The 23,613-nt window shown below is 36.1% G+C and overlaps 1 protein-coding gene across 3 annotated transcripts in view; it reads right to left on the bottom strand.

The window, feature by feature from the left end:
* The window catches only part of LOC113237907 (autophagy-related protein 16-1), a 224,122-nt gene that overhangs the window by 45,996 nt on the left and 154,513 nt on the right, over positions 1-23,613 (bottom strand). For 2 of the 3 annotated variants that reach the window (XM_026474621.1, XM_026474622.1), the window contains 2 exons: positions 3,744-3,864; positions 1,060-1,239 (listed from right to left, as the gene is read on the bottom strand). In XM_026474621.1, coding sequence (XP_026330406.1) covers positions 1,060-1,239; positions 3,744-3,864 — 301 coding nt within the window. The remainder of the gene's footprint in view (positions 1-1,059; positions 1,240-3,743; positions 3,865-23,613) is intronic. The other variant, XM_026474623.1, reaches the window with a different exon arrangement.

Here is a 23,613-nt window from a genome sequence, read left to right as displayed (position 1 = left end):
CGAAAATATTTGTATGCTATTTTTGGTGATGCTTTCCGGCTTGTCCAATTAAAATTTTTCATATTGATGGGAAGAGTCAATCCGTATAGTGCAGTGCGTCAGGAAGAATGTGTACCTCGCAGCGGTTGCTGTCTGGGTAAAGATGGCCGATAGCATTGACGGATCTGGATCGTCCGTGACTGTTAACTGTGAATCGACTCCCTATTCATTTGTCCGTCGGTCGTCGTAGGTCGTCAGCGACGAATTCGACGTGATTTAATCAGTTTTCGAAGCACTGACGTCCTGACACACCAAGTGATTGAAGGTATCAATCTTGCCGATTCGTGAGGCGCTCGAACCGTTACCGACGAAAATGGGATTGATCGAGAGACGCGTAACGGAAATGGGCACCGCGTACCAATCACATCGTACTGACACGAATACCACTAATAATATGCAATGCATTCAATTTACATGTGAATATTAGCTTACGCTCCATAGAAATTAACAAGCCATTTAAAGAAAATACGTAACTGTTTGTTTATGTTGTTGATTTATAGAAGCTGTCAAGTTGTAAATCGTGAGAGAAGAGGAGATGATCGGCTTCCTGTATTGCTCAATTTGAGAAGGAGGCAATATACAAATGCAAGCCAGTAGTCAATGGTGATTGTTACCTTATAAGTGGTCCAATACGTAGATCTATCTGTAAGATTGTTTAAAAGAAACAGCTAACGCGATTCGAAAGTGATTTCATCATTGGTGTTTTTTTATAGTAATCGCTTAAGTTATTATTTTTTGGTTGGTTTGATAGCACTTGCACAATTGATTTTTTTTTAAAGCCTACTATCATATTTTGAAAGGCGAAAATATCCATAAAGCGACTTTGGTCTTCGCACATTAAACTCATACAGACATTTACATCTGAAAGCGTAATTTAATGTCGATTTGCCTGTAAGTAACGATTGAAGCTAAATAAATTTCAGCATTATTCTATTGTACTAGATGAGTGCTTATATTATATAAGCAGCATGTTATAATCACTTTAATAAAGAGTGACAAAAATATTTATGAGTATCTCACCTCTGCTGAGATCGAGAGACGTCACCTTGCCCTGTAACATTATATGGTTGGCCGACATCTCAGTGCGTACATCCCAGAAACGTATTCGTTTGTCGAAATGTCCCGAGATTATAGTAGATCCAGCTCCATCTGATGTCACAAGGTCATTACACGATGACCCAGCGAATTTTGTTTCTGTACCTATGAAGAGAAAAAATATAATATGTCAAAAAAAAAAACAGCAATTACAGTGCTTCTATTTTCTCAACATCACTGGGCAAACTTCGTGTTTCGGTTGTCGCCGGTTTTATTCAGTTGCCTTTTCCTTTGGTACAGACCGGACGCTTTAAGACTACTTGGAAGTATATAGAGTTGCTGTTACATTTTTTATTTTTTATACAATGGGAGGAAAGCTGCTAAAGTCACGGCACGACAATGGGAAATGAATTAACGATTAATAACTGGAAAAATATTCATTTTTGATTATATACAAGAAGCATACGTTATTTACTTTATATTTTTGTTAACTTGTTTATTGACATGGAGTAAATTAAAATAGGAAAATAGTTTTACAGCTCTATATAGTTCACACGGAAATCAAAACAAGACAACAAGAAAGTACGATGTTCAAAATTCGAATTATTATCGATTTTTCACTTCTCATGCTTTTAAAGTTCGTATTTATATTCACTAGAATAAAAAGAAAAACATCACATTAAATATATCTCATTGTTGTAATTTTACATTCAATTTCAATTAAATAATCGGTTATTTGTAATATTGCTGTTTAATTTCCTCGCAAAACAACTCGTTCATAAAACCCATTTTACCCTCGACTTTAGTATCCACTTTCGTCTGCGGCTCGAGTAGATATACTCGTCTCGGGTAAAAATGACGCGTTTTAAACACTAGTTGTACTATCTACTATTAAATCTAATAATTAATGGCCATGGAAATTAATATACGTGTGCTTTCGGCAATCCGATGACATTGAGAAAATACTGTATGTATATAGATATACAGGGTATTAGGAATATTATTCAAAGTAAAGAAAGAAAATATATTTATTTATTGCACCACATATGACACAACAAAAGAAAAAATAAATAAAACAGGAATAAAGAAAAAAGTAACATGAAAGACATAATCAAAGCATTGAAACATTGGTAAATAATTACAACGTAAATAAATAATTACGAAACAACAACGCAAACAAAACGAAAATAAATTATAGCAAATGTTGAAAGAGGTTGTTTGCTGTACAACAGAATTGCATTTGATGGAAAACGTAACGGAAATTATAAAAAAGATTATTTCCTTCAAAGATTATTTTCACATATCAATGAATATTTTGTATAAAATACATTTATAAAGTTTTGCCTTATTTCTATAACGTGCTTTTTTTGTTTGCGATACAAAACAATTTGCACTCAACTACGAATATATATAATATATATAATATAATAGTGACTAATATGTATAATAGTGACTGCGTTCGCATTCACGTTTGTGTCCTTACATCGGACGCAGTGGATTACTAAACTACCTTTTTGATAAGAACAACAAAATTTTATTCCGTAATATTTCCGATTTTTCTTTTTTTCCTATCAAATCCTGTTCTGTTAACACGCTATATATTTTCATTATACGTTCTCTCTCTATTTATTGAATACTAACACAATCATAATCATTCCATGATGACAACCCGAATGAAATGCAGGTTGTCACAGCAATAGCAGTAACAAAAACGTCCATTGACATATTTGTGGTAATCAATGTATCATTGTACATTTTATATTCAGCGCTATCAGTATCGTTTTTTAAGGTCGGGTTGTACCTTAATAAAGCCGACAAAAACAGAAAAAAGCATCAAAGTCTACACGACGCGTAGCATTTATTATCTCAAAGTCTATACAAAAGAGTTCAACGAGTAAAGAGAAATAATTGTATTGCTACGAAAATTTAATTCTAGGTATATATGTACCAAAGCAAGAATTTATTAGGTAGTAGAATTGATTCATGGATAATTGTCCTTTATATAGTGGTAACAATAGTGGTGCTAGTCAATAACACTTAAGAGGTATCTGAAAGGAATCATTCATTAAGAGGACATTATGATATTCTCTCAAATAATACAGAAGATGCGTAAATATACTTTATTAATACAATGAATTCATTATTTTTTCCACGGTCGTAATTTTTCAAAAGGGTAGGTAAAACTGAAATTTTGGAAGGAAAAAATTTTCAAACTCAAAAATTTAAAACTTTGACACTATGTAATTTAACGGAAAACCAATAAATACCAAGCCTTAGATATTACGACGCCGTGTCTACTGTAGTTAATCAAGTCAGACCACAACAGATTCAGGCATCGTTTGTATGGAGTACGCTCGCAGTATTGTCCTCTTAGCAAACACCGATTTTACTTATGTATGTTACTTAACTTAGTGATGCTAATTGTCTTAGATGATTTTGATATTAAATTCTCTTTGCAAGTCCGTCAAGAAGTTATAGATAGATAACTCAAACTGTACTTGAAATTGGGATTTGAAAAATAAATTTGCGGTTGCAGCCAGCGATCATAAGCACAAAATGGCGAGACCGGTATAGGTATCTCTATAATACTGAGTGAAAAATAATAATAATAGACTATTGGGTGAAGTTAAAAACCGGACAAATACAGAGAAAAATGTGGAGATACATACACATTCTACTTCTAAGGTCCCATATCTTGAGCGTCCGGTCGTGGCTCCCTGTTATGACCTTGGTGGGCTCCCCGAGGAATTTTGCGGCCATCACTTTTCCACTATGACCCGTGAGCGTATGCTGTAACAAAAAAGACTTTGTTTAAATGCAACAGTAGGTACTATGTGGGAACATATAGTGGAACAATAATTCAATGTCAAATTAATATCTTATTTATACAGACCACAAAGAGTCCATATGATACATATAATTCAGAAAATTGAAATATATGTAAAATATAACAGAAGTTGACATAAAATAATATAACTTCCTTTTTTAAGTCTAGTTTCTGTATGGAATAAGTTTAGTATTTTAATATTTAGTATTTATTTATTTATTTATTGCTTTAATTATTACGGACAAACCAGTTTAATAATAATTAAAGGAACATTATTAACAACTTAAAAATAATTATATAATATTAAGTACCTTTCAAGCATCTCTTTTCACAATAATACAAACATTCTGACAGTATTCCTGACCATCCATCCGCAAACAAGTCAAATCTTATATATACCAGAAGAACACGTACGTATACGTATAGGGCGACTTTATATTATTTCACATTATTTTACGGGTTGCTCTACTGATGAATACAAATAAACTTTGATTGAATGACTCGAATTGTTTAACAATATGCCGTGTCTCTACCATGAGCTGTTTTCTGCACAAGCTTATTAATATACTGATTCAAGTGATTTACACGAATGCATTTCTCTAAATGTCCCATATGAATTTCCAAGAAACAAAATAACAAAATCTTTTTATATCCCCCCTGTAAACCCAATCTTGGTCTTCAATTCCATTTCATTTGAATTTTCAACGAATAAAATACCAGTAGAATCCACGAACTAGACGTGTATTACGAGACGAGAAGTATTTTTGTAAAAAAAAATATAATTTTTGTATGATGTAATTATAATTTTTCAAACTCAAACCCAAACTGTAGGTAAAATTATCAATTCATTTAAACTTATAGTAATTCTATTAATCCGTATAAAGTACATGCTATGTACACCGTTATCGTTATATATATCAAATGTAATACCGTATATTGAATGTATAATTGCTGTAATATATATATGGTATGGTAGTAATTAATAAAATAAATGAGCTCACAGTAGGTTGTCGCCTGAGACAGCGTCAAATATTTGCATTTAAAATGTTACTTCTTCTCGTAACCGCTAGGGGTGCAGTTAAATTTGCCGTACAAAAATGTCAAATATTTTACAAAGTCGCTAGCGAAAACTGTCTCTATCATCTCATGGTAGATGTTCTGTTCTTGACCAGAATTATGTTGTCAGTCAAAGTGAAAAGAAACGTTATGGTAGTTTTGAATTGATATAAGTATATTTCTTAAGCGTAAGTACCAACTCCCCCTTAATATTACGCTTTTGCCTGTGGATCGGCATTACACTACATATTAATGTCATAAAAAGATTCGAAAGGTTTGCATTCATAACATAAATGATAAAAGCAATTTACTTTTAACTCTACGTATCACACATTTCCATAATAAAAGATGCTCCTGGTAAGCTCTGTAATATGCATAATGTGCAGAATAAAAGTTATGGATTATCTTTAAGAGCGGTAATGCATATCTTAGCAGGCTAACTATAATTTAGTGCGCATGTTATGGCATTTCTTTTTTCCATAATATTTGTTTAATATTTATTGCTCTAAGTGTACAATTGCGCAGGAGTTGTTTTGCAAATGTGGTGAGCATATTAAACGAACGATATGGAGAAATTGGTTGCAATAAATTCCAAATGCACATGCACTTTCTTTTTTATTTTGTTACCAGTCAAGGTGTATTTACAAATAAATTAAACAAATAAAAACCAAAAATTTGGTAGCAAAAATGCGTAGTCTTAGCGCATATTTATAAAGCCGTGTTAATGTTAGTCATAAACTAACTTTAAGCGACAGTTAAAGTGTATTAAGACATTAGAAATCCTCTTTAAAGGTACTTTAATACATAATTATGGTTCTCGTAGTTAGGAATGTAGTAGACGTTGTGTACAGTCATATATCATAAATTGACTACACATTGTAAAACACATTACATAATTGCGTTTTGACGGTTTATGCCAGAAATGCAAAATGTCAAACGGGCAGAATGTCAAATTAGCACAATGCCAGATTCGCAGAATGCCAGATTAGCAAAATGCCAGAATCTCGAAATGCAAAGTGTAGCTGCCAGGAATGGGCCTCCCTCTTCCTGACACACGAACTAATGTCCAATACTGGACGTAATTCGTCTGAAAAAATGAAGCGAAGTTCTGATGTTTAATTTATTTGTTAAAAACAAAATGTTGTTTTCATTAACTGTGTATCTTTTTTGTATGTATGTTATATACAATCCTAATATTTATTATATAATTAATAATATCCTAATATTTCAAACAGTTTATAATCTAAATTTTACACAAAAAAATCTTCAAATGTGGCCAGAACTTTAAAACGAGAATTTCATACTTTTAGCCTCAATATACCTACGTATATTCAATTCAATTTATTGCAGATATAGCTTAACAAGGTCCTAAATAACATATAGGTCCTTATTATATGATATCCTGTAATATAGCAATAAAGAGCAGAGGGCAATTATTTTGTAAATTAATAAAAATAATCGCTAAAACATAGTTTCCCAAAGTTGTTCCTACCCAGAGAACGCTGAAGAGTCCTAGGGGGGCGGTAGCAATTGTCCTCATAGAAGTAGGTCTTAAATCATATAATTTAATATTTATCTTGGAAAAAAATATTCAGATTGTAATAGCTTTTTGTATTAGATAGTCTTTTAGTTCTTCATTGAATACCTTAATTTTATCTAAACGTTTAATTTGGTTGGGTATTTTAATATAAATCTTCATTACCATGGGATGCGTACCAGATGTAAATATATGAAGTTTATAGATGCTTCTATGGATGAAGAAAGTACAGTAAAAAAAGTACAACTAATAAGTTTAGGGCATAATTTAATAAAAAATAGGAGAAATAGTAAAGCGATAATGAATTTAAAGTCATTGTCTTGTGAAAGAGCACGCAACATCCCTCTGTGACAAACGATTATGGGCCTCGTTTCCTTCGCGAAGTCTGCTAGGTCTTTACTAACTTAAAGAGCTATCATTACTAAGATGAACAATTCAGAAACACTGCCAGACACCTAAAAACCCAGTCTGACAGACAATAGTTGTCAGTAAGATAAGTGTAATTATGACACTTCTAATGCAAATGGAAAAGATATGAGCGGCGTCGGAATTTCGAATAATCTTGAGAGTATTCGCATTCAAGTTGCATTTTTAAAGCTATCTATCTTAATATAGTACGTATGCCCGAAAGCTAAATTCAAATGGTATTGGTAATGGTATTTAAAATAAAAATAGGACCGTGTACGAAGAATGACTGACACTTGATGGACAATTAAACACATCTTACGCCTTAGGCGTTTAAAACCAATTTTCTTCTCCTTACAAAGAGATCCTTGTTACAACGCGTAATATAGTTTAAACGAAATAGATTTTTTTTTCAACTGTACCGTACTTAAGTAATTGTTAGGATATTGCAATTATAAACATTTAATCAATAATACTTTCATAAAAAGGTTCATTGCGAGTCGAAACGTGCGTTCTTGAAACGCGATTTATAGGCGATTGCATCGATACAAACGCGCTACTGCATCGATAAAATCGCGCGATTACATCGACACAAACGCGCGATTGCATCGATGCAATCGCCTACAAAACCCAAGTGTAGCGACGCAATCGAGCGTTTGTATCGATGCAGTCGCGCGTTTGCATCGCGGCTTAAAGTCGAGCGTATCTGTAAAGGTAGACGATTAGCGACTTTTTTTATAACATCAAGTGACGGGACGAACAAGTCGTGCGTCTGATGGTAAGCTACACGCTTGTCCATAACAGTTGCAGTGCCACTCAGAGCCTTAAATCGCAAAGGTCTGAGGGGCACTGCCACAGCACCCGTCACTTTAAGACATAAGTTGACAAGTCCGATGTGCCTGTAATTTCACCACTGCATCGTGTTTGCATCGCTGCTAAAAGTCGCAGTCTAAAACTTAACTCGAGGCTGGTTTTTAGATAAATTTTTCGAGAAATTTCACAACCTATCACCATTCAAACGTTATATTTATTAATGTCTATAATCGATGGTTAACAAGTTAGTGTCTTCTTAATTTTTTAACTACCGTCTCAACATACTTCCTTAGGGCTTGGGAAAGCCATTTTTATATAGTGTCTTGACAGCCACGGAAAAGTCATTCCATTGCAAAGCGTCGTGAACTTTCATAGAAATTTATGTTAAACGAAAACGATGGCAGAGTGAGTAATAAAACGAAGAACGAGCTACTGTCGAAGCTACTGGCCGACATTTGGAACGGTGTTGCGGCTCCCGGGCGCGGTTGGGGCGCTGGCGCAGCCACGACAAACGATTATAGTCCTCGCTTTATGGCCTCGTGATGTTTTCACGCGGCTTCACTCAGCTTGCTCTCCGTTCAAAATTGACGGCTCACGAGCGAGATCGCTATGTGTTGTGTACCGCTTATTTGCATTTAAAGTGTCTTCTATTAATTAGCTTAGGGTGTGCGAACGCCCAGAGTTTACGATCTTATCAAATGAAATGGGTTTACCAATCCCATAATTCGCTAATGGATTAGCGTTCAGCTCCAAAACGAAAATTGCTTTTATAATGTATACACTTCTAGTAAGAATCCAATTTAAGTTTTTTATTTTAGTTTTAAAATGTGCAATAGTCATCGCTCATTCAGATGCAATTTCTTTGGTTAAAAATAAACAGTCGCTACTTTGATTAGAAATTTTAATTTATGAAATATTTAATTTAACGTTAGCTGTCGTTTTCATTGATGGTACGCCATTGTATTCCAAAATATCGTTTGTCAAGAAAACGAAACAGAAACAGCCTCGAGTTTCTAACTCATTCTTCTCAAAGGAATCTGCCTTACGAATGAGTAGTAGAGTTTAATCAATGCCATGACTTCAAGTGTAATATTTGTTTACCTATGAAATAAAGATTGTTTGATCGATTACCTTTATGGAAGCCTTCTGCTAACAAACACTTTGTAAAAAAAAGCGACCTCAAAAGTTCGTGGAATTACATATATTCGCCAAGTTTAATTCTAATTGGTTACCGGAAAGTGTGCGAAACCGGTTTGCCACCCTTAGGGTGGAATATTTTCTTTAAATGGGACCAATACTGAGGTTCACAGATATCGCGCAATATACATGCAAAAAAAATACAGTGAAATTGAAAACATCCTCCTTTTTTGAAGTCGGTTAAAAATTGTATGAAATAAATAGATGTTTTTGATTTCACACTTTTATTTGTATAGTGTACATAATCTTGCCTCAGGTTCGGTACAATGCTGAAAAGTCTCTTTTACTACTTTTAACCTTTAACAAGAATAAGTAAAAAGAATTTTGTGAACAATAAATCAGTAGGTTATTGGTTGATATTCAATGCACATTTCACATGTCAATCAGCTTGTAAAAATCCGTTATGTTGTAAGGAACTAATACCAATTTTATAGCTTGTAATGAACATTCTCGATGCCATCGCACGATGTATCAGATTTACGGTGGATGTTTATATGAAACATGACTGACTTGCAAATATACAATCCGGATCGTTCAAAATGTCCCTATAACTTTGCTGGTAATGCTCGCGCCAACGACTAACACGGTTTAGTCGGTTTTAATTGCGGACAAAACACTTCGTTATTGGGGTCTTGCAGACAGTTTCTTGCCGTAAACAGAAACATAAACAAAGAGCAAGAGTGGGCAGAGCTGTGAGACGACAGGGTTCTGCACTAGGTCGCGCACGCGCACTCGCATCTTAATAAATTACAGGGCGGGGCGCATTTTCCGCCCGCCTTACTATTATGCTGCTAACGCGGCCAACACTCGGCACCGCTTCCATTTACTCTGTTAAGGACTCGTTAACGTCTTATTATGCCAGTGTCACGTTTTATTTCCCTTTTTACAATACAATACCAGCACGTGCCACAAATTTCATTTCGGAGAAAGTTAAACGGTAAAATGATGTAAATTGAATGAAATGCTAAAAAAACTCATTGAAACGAGAGACGTCTCGGAAGGTAGGCCGAGTATCAATAGCGCCATTAACAAATAGCCGTTTTTATCGCGCACCCGGATCTCTCATCGACGGGTTGATTATGTGTATAGTGCAAAATACTGCGAGCCTTTTAAAAGAGCATTTTGCTTTTTTAATACTAAAGTCATCAATGCAATGCAAGACGGTGGGGAAGGATTAATTAACGTTAATTCGTGAGGCGCCATTAACCGCGCGTGGTTGTGTTCCCAGTAAGCGTGCAACGGGACCTTATCATTGCTTTCAAAATTTATAGTATAACGGCTAATTAAGAGTAAACTCATTTGGTTGGTCGGTCTCGTCACGAGTGTAGGACGGTTATAAGCAGCTTGTGGCAATTGCCGATAGTGGGGGCACACTAATTGAGGGGGTTATGCGATATCATCCAGACAAGACTCGCGGACTCTTAACGAGCTAATAATACTTGACATCGCTCCCTGCCGAGCTGAGATTGCACTCGCATCAGACCATTCGGTTTATCACTCGGCACTTCATACACAATACTATACATGGTCTTTTAAAGAATGCAATAAGCTTTAGGAGCTTCAATTACCTTAGGATATACACAAGTATTGGACTTCGATTTCCCATACAAACTAAGGGCGTAATCACAAGAGATACATTGGTACTGAAAAATCGGAGAATTGCACCGCAATAGGTAGTTGTGAGACATTCACACCAAATGCTTTCAAGCTACTTTCGGGCTGCACTTTTAACTGCTATTTTTATTATCGGAATGCAGTTCGTGTTTGATTTTTTTTATGACATCAAGTGACGGGACGAACAATTCGTGCGCCTGGTCCATAGCCGTTGTAGTGCCACTCAAAGCTTTACTCTCAAAAGTAGCTAAGTAGCTCTACTGCTAATAAAGTTATTAAAATCGATCGTGTCGTAGATAGGGACACCATTCCTTTTATACCCACAAGCATAAAGCCTAACGTACGTTTTGACTACGTTAATGTCATTAAATGTTTCACTTTTTCCACTCAATTGTAACTCGACTTGAAGTTTTCGTTACCTAATGAAGTTAAGCCTCTTGTGCATATCATCCATTAATTATAGTTATCTCAATTCTATATATTTGAATATCAGAAAGGCCGTTAGAATATATAAATAAAATATCGTACGTGCGGCCACGGTGGCTGCAAAATAACTCACTCCTTATAAATCAGTTGATTTGAATTGCACTCCCTCATTAGGGATTCCGGTTGTGCAGGAGTACATAACTTATTACTTTAGTCGCACAATCAAATGCATTCAGAAACTATCCACTACTGGCTTCTGTGCACGTAACTTATCTGTGGAAGATTAGTAATCGATTTCGTAAAATGGCACATAATACGTACGTGAATTCGATATTACTGAGTTGCCGACTAACGTTGCCGATAATGAAAGTATGTGGTTGTAACGATTGCTAATTAGTATTACACAAAGTTAGTCAGTTAATTAAAGTCTAAGCATTTACAGCGTCTTAGTGGAGTGTACCTGCATTCGAACATATATGTATAAAATACACATAATTAAAAGCGTTGATGCCTGTAAATGTAGGATGCTTTCAGCATGTAGGTAAACTATACAATGTAATTCTTAAATCATATATATTAATATATGATTGACAATGACAACATTACATTTTTTTTTATATTTACGTTAATAACAGATTATTTTTATAGCCACTTTAGTCCTTTAAAAAAATATGTTTACGCCAAACAATTTACCGATGTTTATTTTGATAAATACACCTTGACAATTATTTCGATATTTATAAAATTAACTGGAACAATAAAATGGTATAGCTAGCAATGTCAAGCCATGTGTTTTTACCGAGACATATCACACTGACACATATGTGTCAATTTACTAGTATTTATTTGGTCTGTGGTGGCAATCGAAAAAAGTCCCAACCGAAATCGTTTTTCCTAACGATTTTTCTTCGTGTTCTCACTGGGTGTAATTTTTTGTCACAAATTCAAGACAAAATTATGAGTCAGAGACGATAATTTTGGAATATATATCGAATAATTATCAGATAATTATCGCAGAAAACAAATATCTTAATAGTTTCGAATCTCACAATGAACAAATGAAAACGTATACATAAATCTCGTACATACACATAAGCTTTTGTAATTAAATATCACGCCTGATTTTGATTATCTTACCCTTGAAAGTGGGTATTCTGCCACATCTACTTTTTCGCACATAAAAAGGTTATAAGAGAGATGCTAAAAGAGAGTTAAACGGGTAAACATTTTACATTTTCACACCACGACGGTAAGTGACGCAGCGCCCCGCGGCGGAGTGCAAGCGAGGCTATCATCTCATATCGCATGCCGTGATTTAGTCGCCACCTGTCCTTGTTTACGTGCCTAGATAAACACAAGGAAGTCTCCTCTTACCACAAAATATATAAGTTCAGAAAGTGTGAAATAAAACCACAGGGGATCCCCTGTGGTTTTGGTACCAACCCGTTGCACGCAAGATTCAATGGAAACGAAACTACTTTTTTCGGAATTAAATCGCGTATGTAGGTTTCTTTCGAGCAAATCAACGTTCCGGGTTCTTTACATGTTCCATGGTCACGGCTGACTGACATGGTAGTCTTCAACCAGTTATGTCTAACATTAATGTAAACCACCCTATTCTGAACTAAAGTTACAAAAATTTTTCATTTAAACACTTTATTTTTAATTTACCAGAGAATATTCCAATGTACGCCACACACGATTTGCAAAAATATGTTGTTTTAACAATATGAATTTATAGCTAAATTACATTTAGTAAAGGAAGCTAGAAATAAAACAAATAGTAACGATTGTTTGTATGAAAAAATAAATATCCGTGATTAAAATTACATTTACAATAAACGACTGGTTGCAGAAACTCAGTTATGTTGAAACGGAGGACTTAATTTAGAAGTAATGGTGTATAGGTACATATAAACAAAACAGTTTACAAGTGAAAAATTTGGTTGCTTACTTCTTCGAGTATGCGACTGAACCCATTATTTCTATCGTAGGGTTCATTCAAGTACACACATTGACATATACACGTATCTCAGTAAAAGTAGAGCAGTTCATCCAGGGAAATACTTCCACCTTACATATTTCTGCCGCCAAGTAGTAATGTGAGCATATTGCGTTCCGGTTTTGAACTTGTCAATTTATGTCACACAGTCACTGGCGTAATGGCCGTGCTCCTCGAAACTTTGTGATTTAAAGCGTGAAACACACAGAGAGTCGCCCGTGCTCGGTCTATTGTCGTCCACAGACCCCCGCTCTACCTGCACCCGCTTTCTGTGTGTTTCACGCTTAAAGCTTTGAGTGGTCTGCAACTGTTACATATGTGCCGCTTAGTAATGTTCATATTACAGCTTAGCGGCAGAAATAGGTAAGTAAACTTTTTTAGTCAGCCCGTGACCACGGCCAGTGTAACCTGGCCGAAACATCGGGAAACTAGGTAGGTGTGAAAAATTCGTATGTAAACGCATTTATTTCCCTATCCAAATGTTAATACAATGCAACGCGAAAGTTTAAAAGTAATAAGTAAACTTTTATTACAAAGTTACATTCGTGAGTGACAAGAGTAGTAAGAACTCTTGCTCACAGTAAAGAAAGACATCGTGATGAAACCTGCAAAGAAGGAATAAACATGTGAAGTCCTCAACCCGAAAGGCACCAGTGTGGCAGACTATGGCCTTTGTTATTGTGGAGAATGCAAGTCTTTCCATGACGGTACATTGGCAACTGTCGTGTTTCAAGTTGTTGAAATTTGCAATTAAAAATTCATGTAAATGACAGTTAGAAAGATCTGAGGACATTTTTAAAATCATTTATAAAAATATGAATGTGCTTAATACATATTTTATGGTTTTATTTACACTGCTTGATAAGAAATCTGAAATGGTCCTCTTTAAAAATGAGGTCAATGAGCTCTTAATGGAAAACAAAGTCTTGATTTTTCGACTTAAACTAAAGTTTATTTTTAAAACACGGTACTTACATTTAAATCTTTTAACGATTCGGTTCAAACACACAATTTTCACAACGGTAATTTGCAACAAAATAAGACAGCTAGTGGTATTCTTTTCGTTGAGTTTTCGATGAACATATTCTCTAAGTGGGTACAAACCTACAAAATTTAATTGAACCGAGTCGAACGGCACTTCGGAACGGTGCCCCAAAGAGTTTGGTTATGTAGCAGTCTTAAGAATAATTATAACTTTTTTATAAATAAAAACCAACCTCACAAGTTTGCGGAATTACATCTATTTGCAAAGTTTTAATGAAATCGATATGTTCGTAGCTTGTCAAGGGGACAATAGGGCAGGACCTCTCGCTGCCGGGCGTGGTTGCCGCCATCCTCGGTAGCGAGGAGTCCTGGGAGGCGGTGGCCTCCTTTTGCGGAGAGGTTATGTCTTAAAAGGTGGCTGCGGAGCGGGTGCGCGAGGACGCGGCGGACGCGTGCGTATCCGCTTCGGTGCAGACGTACGGGGAGAAGGCGAAGGCAGTTCGCTGCTCGCCTGATCCCCTAGTGAGGCCAGCGGGCTCTGGACAGGGATTCCGGAGCTTGCATTGACTGGCCTCACTTGTCTGGGGGGCGGGTCAGAGGACAACTGACCTGCCCCTCCGTTGGCGCGGGAGCCCTGGCGCAAGCTAGGGTGGCGTCGTGGTGAATGTGCACCAACCAAACGGCGCCGATTCAATCGGCGGAAGGTAAACCCGGGGGGACGGGGGGAGTTAGTGGGGTAGGCCGTCAAAGTCCCCACATAACCCCCGAGACTCCCTGGGCTCAAGGGTCTCTATAAAGATTTCCGCCCGTAAAAAAAGGGGGGGGGCTCCTTGTCAATGAGCTCGTTCAGGGAAGTACTGCCACCGTACCTATTTCTGCCGCCAAGTAATAATGTGAGCGTTAGTGCGTTCCGGTTTTGAAGGGTAAGGGTGCTGGTGAAATTACATGCACATGGGACTTGTCAACTTAGATCTCAGGATAACAGGCGCAGTGGCAGTGCCCCTTAGATCTTTGCGATTTAAAGCTCTGAGTGGCATTACAACTCTTATGGACAGGCGTATAATAATAATAATAATAACGCACACACTCGATATAGCCCCGCACTAGGGAAACCTTGTGTCGCGGGTGCCATGGACACACAAATAGACAATTACAAATTACACCCAAACTCACGAGACAAACAAATGTAGGCCATACAAATATTTTTCCCAGCCCGGGAATCGAACCTGGGACCTCTGCATGGCAGTCATGGTAACCGTTCGGCCACAGAGGCAGTTATAGTATAGCTTTCCACCAGGCACACGACTTGTTCGTCCCGTCACTTGGCATTATAAAAAACAAGAAATCGGTTAACGTGGGTAAATCCAATAATTTTTATTTATTTATTTGTTTATTTGCAAACTTTACAGCTTTTTAATTTTCGTTTACAATCATAATAATATACGTATATAGCCAATAACAAAGTTTGTCATATTACATTTTAATTATAGCGTTACTTTATCTAGCGTTAATCTATAGCCTAATCGAAAAACAAACATGTTGAAAATTTACATTAAGTTCTTAAATTAATGGTAATCTACATATTATTAAATTATTACATACAAATATAACATTATTATTATATAAATTATAAAGGTGTAAGTGTAAGTATGTTTTAGTGTTGTGTGTGTTTGTGTTTGTGTGTGTGTGTGTGTGTGTGTGTCTGTGCTCTGTTTGTTTGATAATTATTGCCTTCTAAACTGGGGGTGATCCTTCAATATGTTTAGAAATTGAGTGCGGTTTAAATGGAAGATGTCCACGTCTCTAAATCTATCCTCATAAGTGCGCACTATTCTTTGCAAAACAGAGTGTTTTGCGTAATTCGAACGGGCTAAGGTCGTACACAAGGAGTGCATATGCCTCGTGCGTTTTGGACAGGCACACAGACCAATGCAAGCCGTTAATTCAGGACAATCCAATACGGAGTTAACCACGTCATATAGAAACTTCATGTCAGACAACAGACGTCTAACTTCGAGAGAATCTAGCTGATAGAAGTTAAGTCTGTCGAAGTAACCATCTTCCCTTTTGAGGCGGTAGTGCAATCTACGTGTGAAACAACGCTGCACTATATGAGTCACATAAGACGGAGACCATATAGGGGCTGCGTACTCCATCACGCTCCTGACATAAGCAAAATACAGCTTTTTTAAAGATTCAATTCTTCGAAAAGATTTAGCACTTCTATGAAGAAATCCTAGCATTCTGTAAGATTTCTGAGCAATGAAGTCGAAATGCGATGTATACAAAAGCTTATAATCTAGTATTACACCCAGATCGCGGACGAGTTCGACTCTAGGAATACAGGTATCATTGAGATGGTATTTGTGAGACCGGATTCATCCCCTAATCTGCCATCCTTAGAGGCGGATTCAAATTTGATTGGTACCACAACTGTCGGTGTCATCGTGTAACGACGAAACAAAAAAAAAACAGTCGAGTTGAAAACATCTTCCATTTTTTGGAATCTTTAAAACGGTAATATACAGCAATTTAGCATTTCAACGGTTAACTAAAAACTAAGGATTGGGAAATTAATTAGTTACTACTATGAAGACCTGAAAAAGTATAAGAGATCGGATTTGTTTCACACGCTTTAATGTGTTAGTTATCAAATTAGTGACCGTCATGATTCAATAATAAAGTCCATACCCGAGCATGATTTTCAGCAACAAATATCCAATAGAAAGTAATAATAATAGTTAGCCTATGTATAGTCCCACCGTTGAGCACAGGACTCTTCTCACAATGATAGGCATTCGCACCCAATGCCGACAGGGAAACACATGATTAAATTGATATGCAAACGTGCGTAGATTTCCTAACTATGTTTTCCTTAACGAAAAGCTCATGGTGAATTTTGGACATAAATTCCAAAAAATTGAGAGTGAGCCCGAATTCGGGAACCCAAGACCCTCAGCTTGTGATGCGGTAGGTCAAAGCATTATGTTATTACAACGTATAATTTTATAAATAGAAAAATATAATTTTATAAATATTCATAACACTATTTAATATTAGTAGTTGCTTTTAAAAGTAAACTAATTAACGTCTTCGTTTTTTTCCCCCTAGACCACCGCTATAACTGCTAATGCTATTTGTGAAGCAATATACGTATCCAAAATGTATTATTAATATGCTAATTCTGTTTCCTTAGAGATGTTATGTGTTCGATAATTCAGATTCTTATCAAAGAGGCGGGTAATTAAATAGATATTAATTTGCATGTAGATGAACGATTTTAAATCATATAACTGAATTTTGGGGTGATTGTGCTTCGTGGGAACCTTTTGTCTCTTACATTTTTAATAAATTTTTTTTGAAGTGTTTTACCTTTGTCCAAGAGCAGATTTTGTTTGTTCAATGTGCATGCGTTCTAGCAACAGTGAGTTCCACTTTCGTATAAATGTATATTAATCTTTGAATGAATGAATGAATGAATGTCGCGTGTATATGGTATTTAATGGTAATTAATGAACATTTGCGTTTTATTGCTTCTATCTTGACGACTTACGTGATTTAGTGGCTTGCCCATTTTCATGGTGTCGCCATCTCTGAGGTCACGGGTTCGATCCCCGGCCGGGTCAATTTAGAAAACTAACTTTTCGTCTCGGATCTGGGTGTTTGTGGTTGCGCCGTTCTTTACGATTTCCATAACACAAGTGCTTTAGTTACTTACTTTGGAATCAAAGCAACGTACCTATGTGAGGTTGTCTAATATTAAACTGCCTAAGTGGCCGATCGGGTACCATGCTAGTCTGCCACGCAGAGGTCCCGAGTTCGATTCCCGAGCCGGAAGAAATATTTGTATGGCCTATGGCACCCGCGACACAGGGTTTCCCTAGTGCGGGGCTATGAGTGTCTGCGTTATTTATTTATTTATCTGCTCGTGAATTTTATAAGGTGATCACACAGATATAGTTTTAAAGAGTTCTTGCATTACAAGTTATATAGCAGTTGCAATTACCGTGCATAAAATTTACACACGGAATTGACTATTTGTTATAAATAAAGAAAACATTTAGATTAGGTAGTGTATTGCTATATAAGTACTAGTTTTAATATATCTTTTATTGCACGCTTTACATTAGACTTTTTATAGTTTATCCCGTAAATACAAAACTGCCTGAGAAAAATTGTTATTATAGCAATAAGGGCGCTGGTTGTAGAAGTGTCTTTTGTTTCTCTCAGTGTTAAATTCTTTTGTGCAATAAAAAGTATTAGTATTGAAGTATATTGACAAAACAAAACTGACAAAAAAAAACTGAAAATTAAAAAAAATTAAAAACTAAAAATTGTTTATTATTAAGCTGTTGTCTCTGCCTTCTCCGACCGCAGAAAGGACGTGACGTGTGTGGATGTATGTGAATATTAAAACAAAATGTTCGCAGCTGTACTTAAGTAACACTATGAAGTTCAATATGTGTGTGATGTCGTGCGTGTGTGCAAGATGAATTTTCTATTATAGTTGTGCAAAATTGTACTTTAGAATAATTATTTTATTTACATGCTATAAAATCTGACAATATGAATAAGACATGATAGTAAAGATAACAATTTCCGTGCCAATGCCAAGTGTCCACAACAATGAGCAATTGACCTAAATCTTTTTTACCGTTCTTTATATATTAGACGTTCCCACATTTATTTCTTTGATTGCTTTCATGTTCGCGTCGCGTTAGATATAGAGTGTTATCTCCAATCTGCGGCATTAACGCGGCGAATGCTATCTTGGAGGTAATTGGTGTGATAAATGTAATGCACTTTTAACTATACTCCCACTCGCAGGATTTCGTACCCCTTTTACACGCGCCGCTGCGTAAGCATCTCCTATTGCTCACCTAGATTGCTCAGCCGAGGGCTGATCATATAAAAAGCCCTGCAGCAGATCTATCGTTCATCACCTCTTAACTATAAAATGGCTATTTGAGTAAATGTATGGCTATCCGAGCTTTAAATTGCAAGTATCAAACTTTCCCTGGTGTTCAATTCTATACCTTATTTGTATTATCGTTTGATCTATAGTTTTTGCACGCATTACGACTGAAGGTCAACAAAGAGCGCAATGTAAACGACTACATCATCATACATATACATATACTCAATACAATGTTATATTACCAATTCCTTACTCGTGTTAAATAAATATAGATGACCTATCCTGTAGTCATCTTTAAAGATATTTCGCTTCTTGTCGAGCTTCAATCGCAAGTTGTAAAAAAACCCGAAGATTAAACACAAATTGAGCTAAAGTCGTTAAGTTACAAGAAAATACATAAGTAGGAGATGATTTGTACTAAAGTTAAACCCAGTCATTATAGTTTTTGTTCGCTGTCGAGCAGTTTTCGTGAAATATGACTATCATTATCTAATGACATCAAATTAAGAACAATTTGGTTCAATGATGATAGATAACCTCGACCTAACCTTTTCAAGAACCTTTTTTATTACCTGTGATGTTTCGGAGCTGTTTAATGACTGAAATGACTGAACAAAGATATGTAACAGAACAGCAAACAAGTTGGTTCTTCAGCTGGCTAGTAAAAAAATTGGAAACTCACTGGTTAATAAATTCAAATTCCTTTGTATTTCCGCTAAACTTACAGAAATATAGAAAATAGTGACAATATGCAAAAGTGGGCTAATACTGAAAAAATCTTTTAGATCGTAAAAACAAAATAATGTTGATTGCTTACTACAAAACTTTCAACGTTAAATGCCGGAAATGAATGACATATATATATATGCACTTAAGGCCATTCGAAAAATTTCTCATGAGAGTTATTTAGAACCAGGTTCAATGTACTCATATAAATGAATGCTGATCAATATAAGTACATATATTTTAAGTGCTAAAATTCTTGTTTGCTTTAACGTGCCGTTTTGACGGTAATTTCAGCCAGTAATTTCTCCGTACTTAATTTTCCACTAATAATTGTTGGAATATTTCTCCAAGGCTATAAAATGCACATTAAATAGTTACTTATAAGTACGCAACCTGACTATGTTATTGTAGGAAAAATAAATTTACGCTTTGTCGTTAACTGGAAATTAAATTTTATTATTATTGAAATAAAACGCTGATGATTTATGTATGTATTTTTATAAATATATATGTATAAATATGTGGTGGTGATAAATTATATTTAATCAGCTTTGGTAAAAGGTTGCAGATAGAACCACACCCAAAGATAATCAATCTATCCAAATATTTGTTAAATTTCTACCTTAGGCTAATTACATAGTGTACAACCTGTTACTTACTTATTTTGTGTAAATTTCAATATTTCAAAATCTGAGATTTAAGATATTAATCTCAGATCTCAGTAGATTATTGATTTCGAAAATATACTCTCCTGCAATATATTCAGATAACCTACAGAAAATATTAAAGGTGACCGAAAGAAGACGATTTCAAAATGCTGTTTCTTTATCTATTTTTTAATCTGACTTATAGTTTTTGTGTATAAGATAAAAATTTGAGGTAAATAAGTAAATTATTTAGAAAGTTAAGGTATGTTGCTAGTTCTCATTTTTTTGAGAATTGCAGTTATTTTCAACTTTTGCTGTTTAAATTTAAAGAATATTATTATTATTCTCACATATATTTTTTTACTTTAAATATTTTTAACGACCCAAATTCTTTGCGCGTGATTGTAGTTTATTCAGATAAAGATCAACGTATAATCGATCACTATCAATATTAGAATTTTCAAATTTTTTACTGGCAACATGGCGCTAATTACCGAATTGTACAGACGGCAGCACACCAAGCCAGACATTGACGGATCGTATTCCGTTGCCCTGGACGCGATATTCGAACAAAAGTTTATAATAAGCTTTATGTACTGTTGATTGTACAATAAGTTAGTCTTCCGAAAAGGTATATGAAAAAACAAATTTATGCGATTTATATCTTGGAAAAATACACACATCAAAAGTGTCTAGGGATCAAGTACGTTTAAGAGTATTGCTGCAATTAGGGTTAATTATATTAACTTTTTTGTATCGCTATTGATACTTTTTAGTGAGTTTTAACATTTAAATAAGGAATTTTGTTTAAAATTCGATAATAAGAAGAAAATCGATTGTCAATGTGGTTTTGTATAAAAATGAGTTATAGCGTTTTGACAAAATCATTAAAATATCTGCATCGGAACCGAAACAATTTACATTATTATGGAGAGACGACATCATTTAACCCGAGAAGTGATGATGCGAGCCATCGGAATGTTGGAAGCTGGTTCCAGGCAACGTGCTGTGGCTTTCACTCTTAACACTACACAGAGCGTCATAAGTCGCCTCTGGACGCGCTATCGCATGACGGGCGGCGTGGCCGAGCGACATGGAGGACGATCTCGCATCACGACTCGCAGACAGGACCGGTATATCCAAAATACTGCTCGACGGAATCGTACCATGACCGCCATGATGTTGGTTACGAGGCTCCACAGCTCCTCAGGCTTGCTAATAAGCGATCAAATAATCCGAAATCGTTTACGTGAAGTGGGTCTGCGATCCCGAAGGCCGCTCAGAGTTCCACCTATTGCACCCTGCAATCGCAGGACCCGTTTACGATGGGCTCGCGAACACAGAAACTGGGAGGAAGAAGACTGGCGCTATGTGTGCTTTTCGGATGAATCCCGCTTCGGTATGAGACCGGATACAAGACGTACTCGAGTTTGGAGAACATCTGGACGTCATGAACGTTTGAGATATTGTCAGGAAGTTCATCCATATGGTGGGGGAACAATAATGATATGGGCCGGTATTTGCATCGGCGGAAGAACAGATCTCATTTGGATCAGGGGTAACCTCAATGCTCAAGTTTACGCAGAGAGGATTGTTTCAAATGTTATCATCCCTTTGCGAGGCCAGTTGGGTGATTCATTTCAACTAATGCATGACAACGCACGTCCACACACGGCTAGAGTCGTAACACGCATTCTTGCCGAAGCTCGTATCAACGTTCTGCCGTGGCCTGCTCAATCGCCAGACCTCAATCCAATTGAGCACGCATGGGATATGCTTCAAAGAAGAGCTGTGCCGAGTATGCATACCGTACATACTCTACAACAATATTTTGACTTGTTACAAAACACATGGGCGGCCATTCCTCAAAGTGATTTTGATGAACTCATCTTAAGCATGCCAAATCGCTGTAATTGTGTGATTCGTGTTAATGGTGGAAATACAGATTATTAATTTTCTTATCTTTACAATAAAAATGAGCAAAATCATCATTTTCGCCATTTTTTTGTCATTTAATTGACGCCGTTAATTTGAGTTTTTTCCCACAATTTGCAAAAACATCAATTTTAGTTTATTTTAATTAAATATAGGGTAAGCGGTTAAATAAAACATAAGCATTAAAGTAAGAAGTCGTCCTGGAAGACTGGATTTGGTAAATATTGCTTAAATAATTTTTATTTCAAAAATATTCACTTGATCCCTAGACATTTTTGATGTGTGTAGTTCCATATCCAAGATATAATACTGGTTATAACTTCAAAGTAGTTAAGAAGACATTTTGGTACGTTATTAGTAAATATTTGCCTTGCTTGGTCCTTCGAATCTGGACTGCTGTTTATACTAGTTCAAAAATACAGTAGAAATATTTATATAACTACTAAGATGATAGCATTTATTATCACAGGCATTTAGTACAGGTACTTATAAACGGTGTACTATATAAATACCAGATTTGTTACCGGCACGATAAATAATTTGTGAAGAAAATAATGTATCTGAATTGACTAAAGACAATGCGTAATACGAGACCAGAATTATTGAAATTTAATATTTGGAATTAGCAGTTATGTCCGTCTTGAGAATAGTCTCATGCACAAAGGTTCCTATTATTAATTACGATGCCAACACGGGGCAACGCTGTCGGTAGCCGGTGCGCGGGTGCCGGTGGGGGCCGCGCACGACGCGACATCTACCGCCAATTTATGTGTGGGAGCCAAAGGTCGTGACCTCCCCATTCGAAAATTATTAATTTCATTCATAAATAAGCTAACATTTGCTGTTACCGACTGGGGGTAGGAAGTTTAAGTGGGCGTCGATTGTTTCTAGAGCCGGTATTGTATTTATTCTATCTTCACCATACCGAATGGTGGACATGCAAACGTTTAAATAATAGCGCTCCCACTCTTGTCTTGCCAAGCCTTACCAAGCTTACTTACCACTATTTCTGCCGCCAAGTAGTAATATGAGCATTACTGCGTTCCAGTTTGAAGGGTTAGGGTGTTGGTGAAATTACAGGCAGAAGTCGTATACTTCTCAACTTATGTCTCAGGGTGACGAGTGCAGTGGCAGTGCCCCTCAGTTCTTTGCGTTTTAAAGCTCTGAGTGGCACTGCTACTGTCATAGACAGGCGTGTCGCAACTAAAAGTCAAGCTAAAAGTAGAACACCCAATTAAAAGGAGACCAAAAATAATATTATCAGGGGTGCCCACGTCTACTATCGAGAAGGAGATGTTGAACCGAACATCTCTAACAAATATCCATACGTATAAGGGCGCGTTCCCACTATGTCGTCACGTTTTATTATCGTTGGACGACAGTCGTGTCTAACCTGTTCCCATATTACGACTATCTGTCGTGGACGATTTTTTATCGTTGAACGACTGTCGT

This window comes from Hyposmocoma kahamanoa, unplaced genomic scaffold (genome assembly GCF_003589595.1).
Source record: "Hyposmocoma kahamanoa isolate Upper Pololo Valley unplaced genomic scaffold, ASM358959v1 94, whole genome shotgun sequence".
NCBI lineage: Eukaryota > Metazoa > Arthropoda > Insecta > Lepidoptera > Cosmopterigidae > Hyposmocoma > Hyposmocoma kahamanoa.
The sequence above is the reverse complement of the archived record's forward strand: the minus strand, read 5'-3'. Positions and strand labels throughout refer to the sequence as shown.